Source organism: Enhydra lutris, unplaced genomic scaffold, assembly GCF_002288905.1.
Source record: "Enhydra lutris kenyoni isolate GAN:26980312 unplaced genomic scaffold, ASM228890v2 scaffoldscaffold5, whole genome shotgun sequence".
Classification (NCBI taxonomy): domain Eukaryota; kingdom Metazoa; phylum Chordata; class Mammalia; order Carnivora; family Mustelidae; genus Enhydra; species Enhydra lutris.
Window position 1 is genome coordinate 33611786 of NW_019154089.1, and position 16039 is coordinate 33627824.

At 44.6% G+C, this 16039-nt stretch overlaps 1 protein-coding gene across 3 annotated transcripts in view; it reads right to left on the reverse strand.

The window, feature by feature from the left end:
• Positions 1 to 1706: 1706 nt before the first annotated feature.
• Positions 1707 to 16039, reverse strand: part of LOC111140968 (glutamate ionotropic receptor AMPA type subunit 1) — a 304242-nt gene continuing 289909 nt past the window's right edge. For all 3 annotated transcript variants that reach the window (XM_022493249.1, XM_022493250.1, XM_022493251.1), the window contains 2 exons: positions 9802 to 9936; positions 1707 to 1907 (listed from right to left, as the gene is read on the reverse strand). In XM_022493249.1, the coding sequence (XP_022348957.1) occupies positions 1707 to 1907; positions 9802 to 9936 (336 nt within the window). The remainder of the gene's footprint in view (positions 1908 to 9801; positions 9937 to 16039) is intronic.

A 16039-nucleotide genomic window follows, 5' to 3' on the forward strand; every position in this document is an offset into this window, starting at 1 on the left:
AGAAGACTGGATAGAAGTAGGGGGTAAGGAAACAAGCCAGAACATGGTCATCAATAAAAGCTAAAGACACATGGCACACACTGAATCATGCACCTAGGAGAGTGGCTGCTGGACAGCTGGAAGCCAATTGCACCAAGAATGAGAGCTGGGATCTCCAAGAAAGCTATGTGCCAGGAACCCCGCTCCCAACTAAAGTTGCAGTCAGCCTGGGCTTCTCTCCATGAACCCTGTGATTTCTCCAACCTTGCTTTAGTTTAGTTTTATAGTCACAATCATGGGCATATTGAGTCTGGTATTGGACTAATACATCCTCATTCTGTCTTAGCCAGGGGGAAGGTCAGCCTTCTTAGAAGTTGGGGTCAGTGATCTTAAGGTCCCCCAATGTCATTATCAACTTCATTCATCTTCCTGTCTTCCTTAAAGTTACTCATCCTTGGGCATTTTACTTTCTAAAGTGACAGAATGTTACCTGGCCACATGCTAAAACACTTTTGAATGGACATGAAAATCCATATTCTCCAGGTCAGCAAAACCCTAAGCTTCATATTTGGTCTCTGAATCCTAAGAAGGGCACACCATGAAAAGTACTCTTGCTTATGGGCTTGCATGATGCTTTCTCTTCCAAAATTCTTCCATCCTTTATTTGTACCTAGTTTGCATAGCATTTCCTCCCATATCAAAAGCTCTGAAGAGAGGGTTTACTCCACAGTCGGGTTCCTGCTCAGATGTCAAGCAAATGAAAAGTGAAAATCATGGACAGTATCTCCCTGGCTTTCAGCTATTTCCAAGGCCATACTTGGTTCAGGAGGCCAATTCAGCTAGCAGAGTGCCTTTGGACTTGAGCATAGCAGAAAGACATACTTCTCAGCTCTGAGGTTGACTCTGTGAAGACAGCATACCATCCCATCTAAGGCCTGTGGGATGGCTGTTACACGTTAAAGGAAGCTTTCTCTCAGCCTCCAGCAATAACTTCTTGCGTCCTCCTCTGACTGCACATCTGCCTTTGTCCTCTCCACCACCCTTGGTCTGAACTGCTTCTCATCCGTGTCCTCAGCTATATCAGGGCCTAGGAAGTGCCCTTCCTGGGGAAGGCAGTCCACTCCTTCAGCAGTATGCATCCTCATCCATGGCTTGCGGCTGAGGAACGGAGGGTAACTTAGAGAGCTCCAGTGGTGAATTAGTTTGAAGGTTGCTTTTTTCCTTTTGCTTGCTTGTACCGTAGAATGAATCTTTAATCTCCAATCTGAAAACCGAAGAGACGTGGGGAGGGAGTTGGGAGTAAGAAGCCAGGAGGAGGAAGGGGCCTAACAGAACCTGCAAACCATGGATATTAGTAAGAAAAAAAATATCACACACAATAAGACATATTAACAACCGAATAAAAGAAAACAGTCCAGTTTCCTCATTAATGTTCCCATGACTCCGTTTCAGAGACACAGGCCTATTAGTGTTATTCTCCCCCCATTGCAGGGCAGTGTTGTTCATCATCCTCACTTAGCAAACGGAAAAGTGTGAAAGAACATCAAAAAAGGAAAAGGGACAGCAAAATTTTTCAATTCTTCAGGAAATTCTGTTGAATCATCTTCCTTGTGGTCATGGTGGTTGGTGGCGGTTGCGTTTCGTTTTATTGTTTTTGGCACTGAAGGGTTTGGGATGGAACTGGGGGAGCTTGAGCATGCTCCCCAAGGGGTCTCCATCTGCTCCAGTTACAATCCCGTGGCTCCCAAGGGCATCCCTGAACTGTGGCTCATGCAGGGAATTGACTGCATGGACTTGGGGAAGTCGTGGCTGACTACCCGGCCATTTTCTCCACTCCCGCCACCGCTGGCTCCTGCCCCACTGTTACGTGGGAGCGTCGATGTCCGTATGGCTTCATTGATGGATTGCTGTGGGATCAAACAGAAACCCTTTTCAGGAGGACCGGGGTTCTTCCCCAGGTCCTTGGCAGTGATTGGCAAGGAGAATGAGTCAATGATGGCCTTAAAATCTCACCCCACCTCTCCTCTCCACCCGCCTTTTCTCCTTATCTTGAATGCTAACCTTGGCTTCCCACAAAGTCCCAAAACTGATGAGTGGCTCTGGAGGAGTCTAATCTCCTTTCTGGATCTCTTGTTCTCTCTGTGCAATGAGGTGTGTTGGACTGGGTGGTCACTAAGATCCTTTCTAGCTCTTATATTCTATGATTTCTAAAGATGGACTATGTCCATGGTAGTATTAAAGGTAATAAATGTTGCAATATTACCAAGTGGAAAAGTTGAGAAAACTTGGGATTTTAGTTTTGGTTCTGACATCAACTAGTTGTATGACCTTGCACATATCTCCTTACCTCTCTAGACTTTTAAATCTCCATGTTTGTAAAATGTGATTATCCATGCATCTGCAGAATTTTATTAGCAAGAACAGTCCTACTGCATGAAAAATTATTTGAAAAATTTTTTTAAAGGAGTGTGTTATTGTTGTTAAACTTTAAAACTACCTCTGATTTACTTCAGGAAAAATCCTATTCTACCTCTAGTAGCGTGTGTAATGGGAATGGAGGATTTATTTGACTAATATTCAAAATGTAATTGGAAAGAAGCATGGGCTAAAGGAAAGAATACATTCCAAAGATCATTATCTGCATGTCAGCTGTTTCCCCAGCAGCACGTATAATCTGACTTCCAGACTGACACATCAAATCAGCTCTGCTAAGCTTGGGATTTCCAGAATATTAGAATTCTAGATATGAAAAGGACTTCAGTGATCAGCCTGGGATCAGATGGGTGAGGTGGAATATTCAAGACCACAACTTGGAATTAGAACCATATATTATTAGATAAGAGGAAGGGTTCTGTTCTGAGTTCCTTTGGAGAAAGAAGCTTCATGACATGAAATCCAAACCCTTCTCTCTTCCTGTCATTTCTAATCTCCCATTAAGTGATACCATAGAATTTTTGAAGTGGGGGTTGGTTTCTTGGGAATCAACATAAAGAAGAATTATCTATGAGTTGAGAGTTTTCTGAGACCAATCCTACCGATCCTTCAAGCTAATTTGGTTCTCACCTCCTTCTTGAAGACGTTCTAGGTTGTATTAGCAAGTATTTGGCCCCTTGCCCCCGCCCAGCCTCGGTGCTCCTACATTATACATGCTTTTATAATGGTTCTGCTTCTGCTGATGTAGGTTTTGTCTTCTTTAAGAGAGCTCTCTGGAAGAAGGCAAGGTTCATTTCTTCCTATTCCCTAGCAGTCTCCTATAGTGTCCAGTATATAGATGTTTAATAGATATTTTAAATTTGTCTTTAAAAAGCCAACCACCTAGGACCCTTCTCAAAAAGTTTATGTGCTTTCTCCTTTGCATATTGCCATGATTCTAGCCATCAGAGAAGTCAGTCAATCTCTGATGGCCAGACAGACTTAAACAGCAGTTTGACCTAATTTTTGTTTCTACTGTACTATGCTGAGAGTCTCCTCTTACTACCAGTAGTTCTGATAATGTTTTTAAGGGTTCTTTTTGAAATTCCTGATTCAGACAGATTTGCCCCAAAGGATGCTCTGCCCATACTGGCTCTGCCTTCTCAAACCTCCAGTCTTGATTTATTTACATTCTGTTTTCATTGTCCTCCACTCAAGAGGAAGTATGACCATGATTGCATTCTTCTAAGTGAAGGCCAAATAAATACGACTGTGATGCTCTATGGGGGAAAGGTGAAAAGAAAATCCAAGGAATTAATGGTTACTGGTTCTCACTTGTGTGTGAGGGAAGTATGGAACCTTCTGTGGATTGGCCTGGAATGTTTATCTTCTATGATTTTTTTTCTGCCACATCCCTTTATTAGAAAATAAAGTTTAAATTCACACAGATCACCTTGGGCTTTGTTTTTCAAAAGGTCTCATATATTCCCATAATATTCCATTGCATTTGGTGGTATTTGATGAATTTATCTTAAAGGAGAAGATTGGTGGCAGATCAGTATTGGTCTGATATAACTTAGCCGGGCATGTAGCTAAAACTCTCCAAACTCATACCACTCAGAAGTGGTTTTCCAGGAAGCTGAGGGCTTCTCTGTGGTCAATGATTCCATCCTCCCATTGGCAATGAGTGCTACCTTCTTACTGGCTTCCTTTCTAATACATTTATGGGATCTTAGGAGAAGAGATGAATAGAGTCAGAACTTGGGAGTGGAAAGCAATGCTAAAAATGACTAGATCATTAATTCCCAGATTTGACTGCACATTGGAGTTCTCTAGGGAGTTCTGGGGGAAACACATTGATGTCCGAGACATACCCTCCAAGGTGCTGACTTACTAAGTGTAGTGTATGGCCTGAACATCTAGATTTTTGAAAACTCTTCAGGTAATTCTAATATGTAAGCAAGATTGATATTTATATCCTTCACTCTACAGAGAAACTGAGGACTTATGATTGACTGATTAAAGGTTAGAGTTATCTGTCCACTAAAGTCAAAGCAGATGACATCCTAACTGTGCCCCCTGTAGCTAAGCTGTCATAGGCTCATATCATTCTTCCCCTTGCTTCTGTGAAATGCAGTTCTCCCTTGTCCATCCTTGATGTACTAGCCATTCTTAAAGTTCATCTTTACAGTATGTTTGAAGCTGATGCTCAGGGAGAAAAGTGTGAGTGAAAAGTCCAACCTCAAAGTCCCCCAAGTTGCCTCTTCAGAGACTCATTTTTCTGTGATTATATCCTAACTTTTCAACCACTTGCTTTTCTAAGAAAAGTCTCCCCACCGCTGTCCATCCTAGAACACCCTAATGAGAGCTCAGACCTCAGTGATGACCTCCTACTAGCACGTGTGCTACGAGCCAGAGTGACCGCCCGGTGCGGAGGATGCACCCCGCATTCCGAGTCTCCCAGCTGGTTGATGATTCCAGGGAAGCGTGCAAACCTCAGCTGCTGTGGCTTAACCACAGCTCGTGTCATACACGCACTTAGCTTCTACAGGGAGCTAAGTGGGCAGTAATACAGACCCTGGTTATCTTTGATGTCAGCTAAGGACTCAATTCTGGTCTTTTTCCCCAGGTAGAGGAGAGGCACTGAGGATCTGAGACTTCAGTCTGGACTGTGTCTTGGGTTGTGTATTTTTGCTACTATATGACCATTCAGATTCTGCTCAATGAAAAAGTTGTCTGAAGTCCCTCCCTGAGTCCCCAACTCTCATGTTCTTCCCACAGTCTTCCTGGGCCCTGGTCATCCTGGACTTCTTCCCATTTCTGGGCAAAAGTTGTAGTCTTTGGGTCTCTGATACACGTGCATCCTTTGCAGGCAACTCTTTCCCCCTGGTTAATTCCTTCCACATTTCAACTCTGCTAGACATCAGTTTCTCAGGGGAACCCCTGTGACCTGTCCCAACCCTCATTCCCTGATCAAGACTTGACAGCACCAGCATTTTTGTTCAAACCCCCCATTGAACATGTAAATGTATACATATTTTTTCTGTCTTCCCATCACACTTGTAGTTTCCTGAGAACAGAAGCTATGTCTGTTTTGCTCCTGACTGTGTCCCCAGTGCTGAGCAATGCCTAGCATACAGTGGTGCTCAGTAAGTCTGTGTGGAAGGAATGCCTCCAGGGTGCCTTCCCACTCTGCCTGTGACACCTGCTGTGTGTCTTGCTTGTGTGACATGTCAAAAGGGAAAGGGACTCAACAACACACAAGCAAAAGATGACCTATAATGGATGGCCTCTACAATTACATGAGGAAAACCTAAGGATAGGGCTGCGTCTTATTTGTCTATCCACTGTGACTGCTGCTGGAGGAGACACATAGTAGGTGCTCACAATGATCTGTTCTTGCGTTGGAAGTCTAATTCTGTTAGTCCAGCTGCTAGCTTGTGTGACCTTCCTAGGACAAGCTCCTTAGCTTCTCTGAACCCCTATTTCTTCATCTATAGAACTGCAAGCACAACACGTTACCAGGCTAATAAAACTGTATATAGGGGCATCTGGGTGGCTCAGTGGGTTAAAGCCTCTGCCTTCATCTCAGGTCATGATCCCAGGGTCCTGGGATCGAGCCCCACATGGGGCTCTCTGCTCAGTGGGAAGCCTGCTTCCCCCTCTCTCTCTGCCTCCCTCTCTGCCTACTTGTGATCTCTGTCTGTCAAATAAATAAATAAATAAATAAATAAATAAATAAATAAAATCTTTAACAAATGTATATAAAGCACTCTGAACATGGAAGTTACTAAAAACATGTCTTCTTCCCGTCTTTTCCTCCTTCTTCCCCTTTTCTACCCCCTTCCTTTCTTTTTTCTCTCTTCCATGCACAGCGAGGAAGGGCTCCCTAACTACTGTTGAGAAATTAGGGGTTGGCCCTGAACTATGTTTAGAGGCTCAAAGCCTTAAAGTCGGCCAAACACTGTGATCAAGGAAAGGAATAAGAGGGAAGGTTCTTTTTTTTTTTTTTAAACATTTGTTATTAACTGTTTTATTTTATTTTTTTTCTTTTTTCAGTGTTCCAAGATTCATTTTTTGTGCAAGGTTCTGACTAAAGGCCCATGACACTGTTAACAGGACCCTTTGTGTAAGGTGGAGGCCCCATGTCTGTAAAGAGTTAACTGCCTCTGGGTAAGGCTAATCACAGAATAATAAAGAAAATTGCAAAGCTGTGAAGTCTGAGAGGCAGGTAGATGGTATTTTACTTTTCTCCTTTGGATAAGAGAGAAGTTGATGGAGCTTCAAAAATGAAGGGTTGGGTTGATCAATAAAGACAGTAGAAGTATCTTTTCTGCAGTTGGAAGACTAAAAATTCTATTAGGAGCCTTGGTGAATTGGGCAGAAATTGTGCCAACCACTGGAATTAACTATAAAAGATCATGGCGGAAGACCTTGGATGAATGATTCTAAGAGATCCTGGCATTGGTTTCTGAGAAATTCAACATCTTTGTGAAGGGAAGGGTACCAATGTCCCCAAGAAGTTATGACCTGATTCAGTGGCCTCCTCTAAGTATTGTCTTAACCTGAATGTTGTGACTTCAGTGGTAAAACTCATCTGTCTAGTTTTAAGAGGATCCTAGTCTTAAGCCACCCTGGTACCATTACCTGACACCGACCATGATTAGTGGGACACGGTAATCCCATAGAAAGGGCCAGAAGTCCAGGCACTTCCTGTTTGGTGGATGCCTGCTCTCATCAGATTTTATGAGCACAGATGGAGCCAGAATCAGCTTGGATGATGTTGTCTGTGCTTTCAGGCTGGGTGATCTTGATGGTTGTATTTGCTTACTCAGATAGCAGCTCTCCCCGATGAATCACCTCAGCCTTGAGATTTTCTCTTTAGGGTACAATTCCACATTAATTTTACTAATAGTTACCCTATGTGTGTGGGATGTCCAAAGAGAAATTAGACACAGCTTCTTACCTTCAGGAACTTACAAACTATATAGATCAAAAAACCTAGGACTGTAAGTAGGGGCAATAAAAGAAGTCTTAAAAAGACTGTGGCTGGTCATTAATAGGAAATATTATAAATCCTAGTTATCATTGTTAGTATTCTTATTTACTGAGAGCTTATCATGACTCAGGCATTTTGCCAACCCCTTTATATTTTTCAAAGAAAGCTCACAACAATTTTAGGAGATATGTATTGCCACTAGCCCCATTTTACAGAAAATGAGGCTCAGAGAGCTATTGGAACTTGTCCCAGATGACACAGTTAACAAATGAAGCAGGCAGGGTTTATGCTCAGACACTCAGTCTCTAGAGTCCGTGCTTCAGACCACCACATGCACTGTGCTCTAGGGAAGCAGTGAGAAAGAGATCCTGCACTGTGGACTGGGCCAATCCTGGGTCCTTGGTTTGGGTCACAGTCCATGTGGAAGGTTTTAGAGGGTTGTAAAGATTGTAGCTCACCTGGCTCTTTCTCTGTTCCACTCTTTTCCTCCAGAGTGGCCTTTCCTCACTTTGGAGGGTAAGATACGAGAATATTTAGGTTGCGGTTTTAGATGGAATGGGCAAAGAAATCTTTGTTTAGGTTCTAGGAGACCTCGTTGTGTTTGCCAAGCTTCTTGGAGGTCTACCCTGGGTTTAGAATTTGAGGCCCATGCTTCTGCTCTGCTTTGTCCTTTTTGAGAAGACCTGGTAGTGGGTGAGCTGGTCAAGGGCAGGAATGAGGTGTTCCTAGGTCCCCTGGTTAAATACCATCATACTACCATCCCTTAATTGTTCCTTGTTATTGTATCTTAGTTAAATTGCCTTTTAAATGGGCCCTGTGGGCAGAAGATGGAGAGAGAGATTAGCCTGCATTAAGGCACATGGGTGGGAAGCATGAGGTGGGTGACTGGAGTGCATAGTATGTAAGGAAAGCAGATTTTTGGGGAGGGGAAAGTAGGGGGGAGCCATGATGTGGAAATGTTGAATGCCAGGACAGAAGGTCTGAATGGCAGGACATAAGGCCCTCCTCCTCCAACTCCTACTCTCTGTGTACAGAACTGAATACAGAGTTTCCAAACAGGGGAAGCAAGTGTCCAGCCATGTCTTCTCCAAGAGTGACCCTGGAGATATGTGTAGGGCTCTTGCCCCAAGGCAGGGAGAGGCTAGGCAGGAGGCTGTAGTCGTGACTCCGCAGTAGGTGTACTGAGCTTCTGTGGACTTCTTAGGGCCGATTCTAGGAGAGCAAATCCTACCAGTGAATCTTCCTAGTCTAGTCAAGCCAACGTCACAGCCCTAGGGGTACATTGCTCAGAGTGACTGTGTTTTCTCTCTACCTTTGTTGGTCTGAGTCCCACTCATCTTTCCTCTTAATTTTTGCCTCATCCCGGAAGCCTTCTCTAATTCCCTCCTCTGTATTCCTATCGACCTTCCTATTTATAAGTTGCTTCACTGAGTAATTTTTCTGTGTGGTTTTTTTGTTGAAAGTGCCGATGGTCACAGATCGCATCTCAGTCCTGTCTCATTGTGATGTCTTGCTCATGGTGTTGCTCACATAATTCACACTTGCAGAAATATATTCTTATTGAAGCTAAATGAGGAAGTGTGAGGGGTCTTGAGGGCCTTTTTTTCTAAACTCCCTTTGAGGACTGGAATCTCTATCCTCCCCAAGGGTTACTCTTCCTCTACTTGTACACCTCCTGTGATGGGATGCTTGCTATTTAGTGGGACAGTCTCTCCCATTTTGTGGTGGCTCTGAAAGAAAAGTAGATCTCACTGTGTTAACATCTGTTCTCCATAGCTTTTAGTCATTAGTTCTTGTCGTACACTTTGGGACCCCCTAGAACTCGTCTATTTTTTTCTACCTGAAAAGTCTTCATATTTTTATAGACAGGTCTCATATCCTCCCTAATTTTTCTCTTCTCTGGTTATATGCCTTCAACTATATTTGATGTGGTTTGGGGTCATCTAGCTAATTTGCTTAATCTTTGCCAAAATCTGTATCATAGTACAGTGGCTAAGAAAAGACCTAATTCACCAAGCATAGCAAGATTATCTGTCTTGCAGAAGGTAGATACCTCTTCCCCTATTTTGGCAGCTATACTTCTATTAATGCAACCTCAGGGAGAATCTACTTCTGTTGCAGCCACTCTTGCCTCACACTGTGTTGACTGTCCACTTGGACTCCTAAGTTTTAAACTCACCTCCCCATCTCTGGCAGGTGCAGTGGTTTCCCAGACCTGACACATCCCATCTTCCTTCCTTTCTCATAAGCTGTCCCCTTTCTTGTCACCTTCCTCATCACAGATTCTGCCCCTTGCCTCAAACGGACCTCAACCTCCTGTCACTCCCCACCCTTTCTAGTATGGAGACTCCCAGGAAACCCAGTGATATCACAGAATGGGGTAGGAAAAAGGCCTGGGGAGACGATGCCACCTTCATCCTCTTGGATTCACTACGGGATTTGTAGCAGAACTCGATTAAGGCAACCAGCATGGCTAGTCCAAGTCCCCCGATCAGGATGTAGAACACGCCTGCCACATTGCTGAGGCTCAGGGCGCTCGTCTTGTCCTAGGAAGAGGAGGAGGGAAGGGGGGAGGGGAAAGAGCAAAGTGAACCAGAAGGCTAGAGAGTATCTAAGCAACAGCATTTGTACACACAGACACTCAACCCCATCACCCTTTTTAACCTTCAAAATAATCGGAGAGGCTTTTTATTCATTGACAGAGAACTGAATACCCCTAGGAAAAGTGTGTGTGTGTGTGTGTGTGTGTGTGTGTGTGTGTGTGTGTGTGTGTAACAATATACCAGAGCATCCCTGATTATGTTTAATTTATAATTACATTTCCCTCCCTCCTCAGTGCCTGTTCTGGGGCAGGAGACACCACAAATTCAGGGCAGATTCTGTCAAAATCTGCATTCTTGAGCTTATTACCCTATTCTTTCAGACAACGTGTGCCTTCCTTATCAGCTCAGTTCCTGTCCCCAAGCCTTCTGTTGTGCAAAGCCTCATCTTTACCTGTTGTTTATGTCTCGGAGTGTTTTTCTGAGTTGGCACTCAAAATGAACTTTTCCCTAGACGTACCTTTAATTTCAATTTAATAAGGCAGTCGTCCCCCACATAATAAAGACCAATCAATATATACCTTTAACTTACTGATCTGAGGCCCGTCTAAGGACAAAGGAAACTGGGGGGCTTGGAACAGTAAAATGTCCCTGAGATAGAAAAATGGCTCTGTAAAATCCTAATAATTATGCTTAATTGGTGTCATTTTTCTGTTGGAAGTGTTTGCTAAAAGACACTGTAGGCAGCAGCAGGTATCTGAATTTAGCTGTTCCCTCTGGTAAAAGATCTTGCACTTGTTCTGGATGAGCAGAATCGTGGAACAGAAGAGTGTTTAATTCCTAGGGCTGGGGAACAACTTCCCATCTCCAGGAGTTGGTGGACAGAGCTCACTTTGTGGAGCCTGAGAAAGACCATCAGTCTGCTGAGACTGTCCCTGCATTCTGTCACCTCCAGTTGGGTTCAAAACTGGGGGACTGAGGGGACTGGGGACTGTTCCCAAGTGGTAAGAACAACTGAAGGAAACTGGTGGTCATGGTGGGAGTACCCGCTCAGAGAGTGGGGAGACCACTCAATAACATTCTTGACACGGGCAAGTGAACATCTTTAATTTATATCTTTAACTCTTGGAAGAATACTCATCCTCAGATGTCATGGTGGCACTAACATCTTTGCTTATATTGTTTGCGGGTACAACAATTTTCTCATTGAATTAAAATAAAATGCACACCTCCACTGGCACAGATACCCGCCACGGTTGGTTAGTTGGTGGCACAGGATAGGATATAGCTTTTAGGTCTCTGCATGGGCTCTTTTTCAGGTGAGGAGGGAGGCGAGTCACACAAAGGGTGAACAGTCTTGCCCCAGGGACTCCTTTGACATCTGCCTATTAGAATCTGGACATGTGAAAAGGGTTTTGTTAATGACTAAGTCAGTGGGCTCTCCCCTAGTTCTACTTGGTGCATTGTACAGGATTCAGCAGGGCTGGGCTTGGGGACCACAGCTGGCAAATAGCAGCATGCCTTCTCACCCCAGAAGCAGCCTTGGCTAGCAGAGCTGTAGGATTATCTAAAGCACACCCCTTTGGTGGCTTCCTGTATTGCTAAAGCAGATGGCTCTTGAATATGGGTTACACTTGGCAAGGCATATCCTGGCTTGGGAAGCAATGGAAATGATTATTCCAAGGGGTAAAATTTCTCCTGCTCTGGTATAATGGCCTGATAAGGGATATGTGCAAAAATGAGTTTGGTCCTAGGTTCAAGAGTTGGCGGAACAAGTAAATTCCCACTTGGCGTTATTTTTCAGAACATTCAAAATGTCTGTTTGTTGTTCAGGAAGTCTGTCATTCTGCTTCTGGAGAGTCATGCTTCGGAGTCCTTGGAGGATTTATGGTTAGTAGAAGTTCTAATAAAATTCTTCTGCATGGAACAAAAGAAATAAAAAAAAAACAACGACCAGGCTCTTCTGTGTGGACAGGGCTAGGGATGTGGTGGGGAGGCATGTTAATGCATCACCAGTTCACTCCTTAAAAAAGAGTAGTAGATAGTGAGGCTCTGAGGGAGTGGATGGGGAACAGGCTTGGGGGAGGGTGGTACACAAAAAGCTAGGAGGAGAGAAATGAGGTCCTTCACATGCTGATCAGCCTTTCAGTAACTGTAGTGCAACTTGTTTCCTTGGTCACCAACACTGTTTCTGTTTTCTTCCTCATGGTCTTTTCACGGTTGAGGATTGGTTGAGGATTGCCTTCAAGGATAACGGAGTGGTAGGCATTTTTTTGTTTTGTTTTGTTACTATCTTCAAGAAACCCCTAAGAGGGCATCTACCTCCTTGACCATAGATGGTGGGATGTCTATTTCTGGTACGCCTGGGAAGGAAGCAGTCAGATCTTCATATGAAAGTAGGGAGAGGGGCATATTCTATGTAACCATTGAAGAAGGAACATCCAGTGACCAAGTATCTCACTATGTCTGAGGTGGAGAGCATCCTTCACTTCTGAAGGTCTCTGGCCCATAGAGGTGGCAATATACGTGTGTTGGGGGGACACATCCCATACAAACAAAGAGGGCAGCCAGATGGTATGGGGACAGCCACCTCTTGCAGGACACACAGTGCCAAAATAATTCTTTAGTGGTAGGGATGAGGGAAGACCTCTGGAATCAAGGGGGCACATGGACCCTATCATTACCAATATCAGAAAGCACACTTGGATGCAGCATAACTGTCTAAAGCTGCTGTACTCTGATAGGGCGGGGAAAGAGATGCTAGGGTTGCTCTCTTCTTAACTCACATAGTTGAGGACTTTACTTTTAGGCAAGGTTTTATGGTCTCCCTTATGTGTGCTATTTGCTTTTTGATAATGCTAACTTCGATTTTTTTCAAAAGGGGCCTAAGGCCATGGTCTACTGTTCAGTAGGTATTACTGACTCTCTTGGACTCACTCTCAGAATATGATGGGCTATCTAGGGGCAGGGTTACACATCCATTTAAGTACCAGAGCTCTGATTCCTCCCCTGGCCCATAGCATCCATATAAGAGGACATGTATCCTCATGGACTTGTGCTCATGTTTCCTGGGCAAACAGCAAGCTTCCCAGCTGTGACGAGGGAGAGGGGAAAGATAGAACCTGAGTCTTCTGGGCACCCTTCTGGAGGATGCCATTCTCCTCCCATCCCATAACAGCTGTGCTCCCAAAAGCCAGGCAGCTTGTTGGTGGGAGTAAAAAAGTCACAACTTGTCTTCTGCCAGGAGGGAGAGAAAAGAGTGACAGCACTGAGAAGAATGACAGGTGAAAAGAAAAACAAAACAAAAAAATCCATCTTTCAGAATTGTTGGGCTAGTCATCTTGGTGATGACCACCCCCCGCCCAGTCTGTCCCTCTTAACCTGTTGTGTTGAATTGCTGCCTCCCCCATATGGAAGGGAGATGTTTTCTTTTTCACATTTTTTCTTGCTCTTCCCACATAATGGGGGACTGTCCCAGGCTTCCTCTGTGTTTCTGAGCCAATTTCCCTTCCAAGATTGTGGGGCTGGCCTGAGTCAAAGAGGTTTGAGCCAGGCATGAGCAGGAGAGACTTGAAGTAGGAAGTTCCAGGGAGAAGCCAAGGCTTTTGGCTGTAGGACCAGCCCCTCCCACGGAGACTGGTGCAGTCCATCATGCAGGGCCTGCTGAATCTGGACCAAGCTTCAGGTTTCTCAAACTGCTTCCATTCCTCCTTACCTTCCTGTTAAGATTGAGAACTCTTACAAAGCAAAGGCTACAGCTCCTTCTCTCTTTCCATTCTATTGTAGGGATTGCACACATTTTCTGATGTCTGTACAGCTGGACTTTTAGGGGCTGCCTGCAAATGTTTCACATGCTGAATCTGTGACCTCACTTGCCTTTCAGGGCCATGAGAAAAGTCCAGCCCATTTTCTATCTACCAGCCTTTCTGCTCTAGTAGACTTTCACTTGTGTTTTCCCAGAACTTAGATTTTTAGCCTATGAGCGGTTTTCCTGAGGGCTGGTGATTTCCTAGGAATACAGACTCAGTGGTTGGCTAGGTACACTCACTAGCCAAGACCAAATTTGGAAGCGATGGGAAGGTGGATTTGATTCAGCTAAAGGAAGACATTTTGATTCAACAGAACTGTCCAAAGGTGCCATACCCTGCCATGGACGGTGGCGAGCACATCAAACATGGATGTATTCAGAAAGAAACTGATGAGGTCCCTTAAGGGATTTGAGCACTGGACAGAGAGTTAGATGGAGTGACCTCTGACATGTGCCCCAACCCCAAGAGATCTGAGGAATCTAAGGAGTTCCTAGAGGGCCTGGGACCATGCCGTTTATAAATTTTCCCCAGAGACTAACCTCTTTAGGGGGTGTAAAAAGGGAACTCAGTGATAATTGGCAACTTCTGCTGTTCCATTTCCAATCTAGGCCAGTTCCCTAGCCCAAGTATTTTCCCCAAGAACAACACAGGATGAGAATTGGCCCATTGTCCTAATAATTGGCAAGGCAAATGCTGGGAAAGTAAGAGTGTGGGGGCGGCTCTTCTCAGCAGTGTGTGCTCAGGGACCGGCTGCTGTACAATGCACCGCAGAACATCCTGAGTCGAAACAAATCTCAAGGAGACAGTATGGGTCATGGAGGGGAGCCCATGGGCTAGCTGAGGCCAAGGCCTCTTCCAGAGTGGGAGGAATTTTCCAAAACAGAGGCACTAGTCTGTGAGTAAAGTGGGCATCCCCATAGGAGGCCTTCACTGTGAGCAGAATATCTGTCTGGAATATGCATTGGAGAGCAGAGGTCTTGTGTGTTGGAGGAAAATGGACCTTCTGTCCCTAGAGGTGCTCCTGGCTCCTGGCCCCAAAGAAAGAGTTTTAAAGGAAAAATCTTTGTTTCTGTCTAGTCCCTTCTCCTAGGGCAGTGATGAGAGACTTAAGCTCTGTGGTTTAGGGGCACTGGGGAGGGCCACATTCAACCTCTGATCTGGGTAACTGCTGTGTGTTGGACCTGTCATCTTGGAATACATGCAACTCCCATGAGATTCATGCTGAAGTCACTGGTTCTTTCTAGGCCGCTTCCTGTGCCGCTTTACAGAGGCTGGGAATACTGACCCTCAGCAGGATTCTAGCTGGAGCCAGAAGCCTCCAGGTTTGGGGGAGATGAAATGACTTCTGCATCTCTTTGTCTCAAGGATATTTTCCCCACCCATGTCCCTCTTACAGTGCCTCTCGGGGTGTCTGGTGCAGAAGCCTGTAGTGGGTAGGTTGAATGACTGAGTAAAGCAGAGCTTTACTTTCTGATTCCCAGGTCTTTCAAGGTGGCCAGTGTTCTTTACCTGAGGGGGCAGGCAGAAGAGTTTGCACATAGTGCAAGGACAGAGTTGGCAGTTTGCCTTCCTTTGGCTTCCAGGCCTTGCTGAGGGTAGGGGTGGGAAGAAGACTACATCCAGAGTGGATGGACTTACCCTGCTGGTGCTGGGGCAGTGGGGCCTAGTGAGGAGAGGTGTGGCTGGGAGGCAGCAAACTTAAACAGATTTCTTGCCCAGGTTTGTTACTGAGTCACTGGGCAATCTTGGGGAATCACTAAGTGAGTTGTCCACCTCTGGCTGGTATGGGAGAGGGCATTAGATGATACACAGAACTAAGTGACACTGACCACAAAGTAAGGACATTATTCTCTTTGAATCGTTCTCATTAAGCCAATAAGGAAGTCTTGGTTTGGTGCTGGTCAGTTTAATACCTCTCTATCATTTGCTCCTTTCCCTTTTCAAGAGAGATCAGACTTTAGTTGCAACAGCAAGTATAATAAAATTTTTTTTTGGTTGTCATATTTATTTTTGTGATTGCCTTCTACTTTCTGGCAAGAATTACTGATTTTCTATTTATGATAGTAGCAGTGCTCTATTTTATATGAACCAAGTTAAAATAATAACAAAGGTAGTAGATTTAAAGAAACACACGAAGTATACAATAACATGGGTGGTATGTGTTCGCTTGAAGTTTGGCAAGGTGGCATTAATTCCTCTATAGACCCTCTTTCAACTCTGAAGCCTGTGATTTGTGATAGAGGCAATGCCTTTGGATTGTGAGACTGTCTTCCTTAAAGTTATATCAAATTCATACTGGG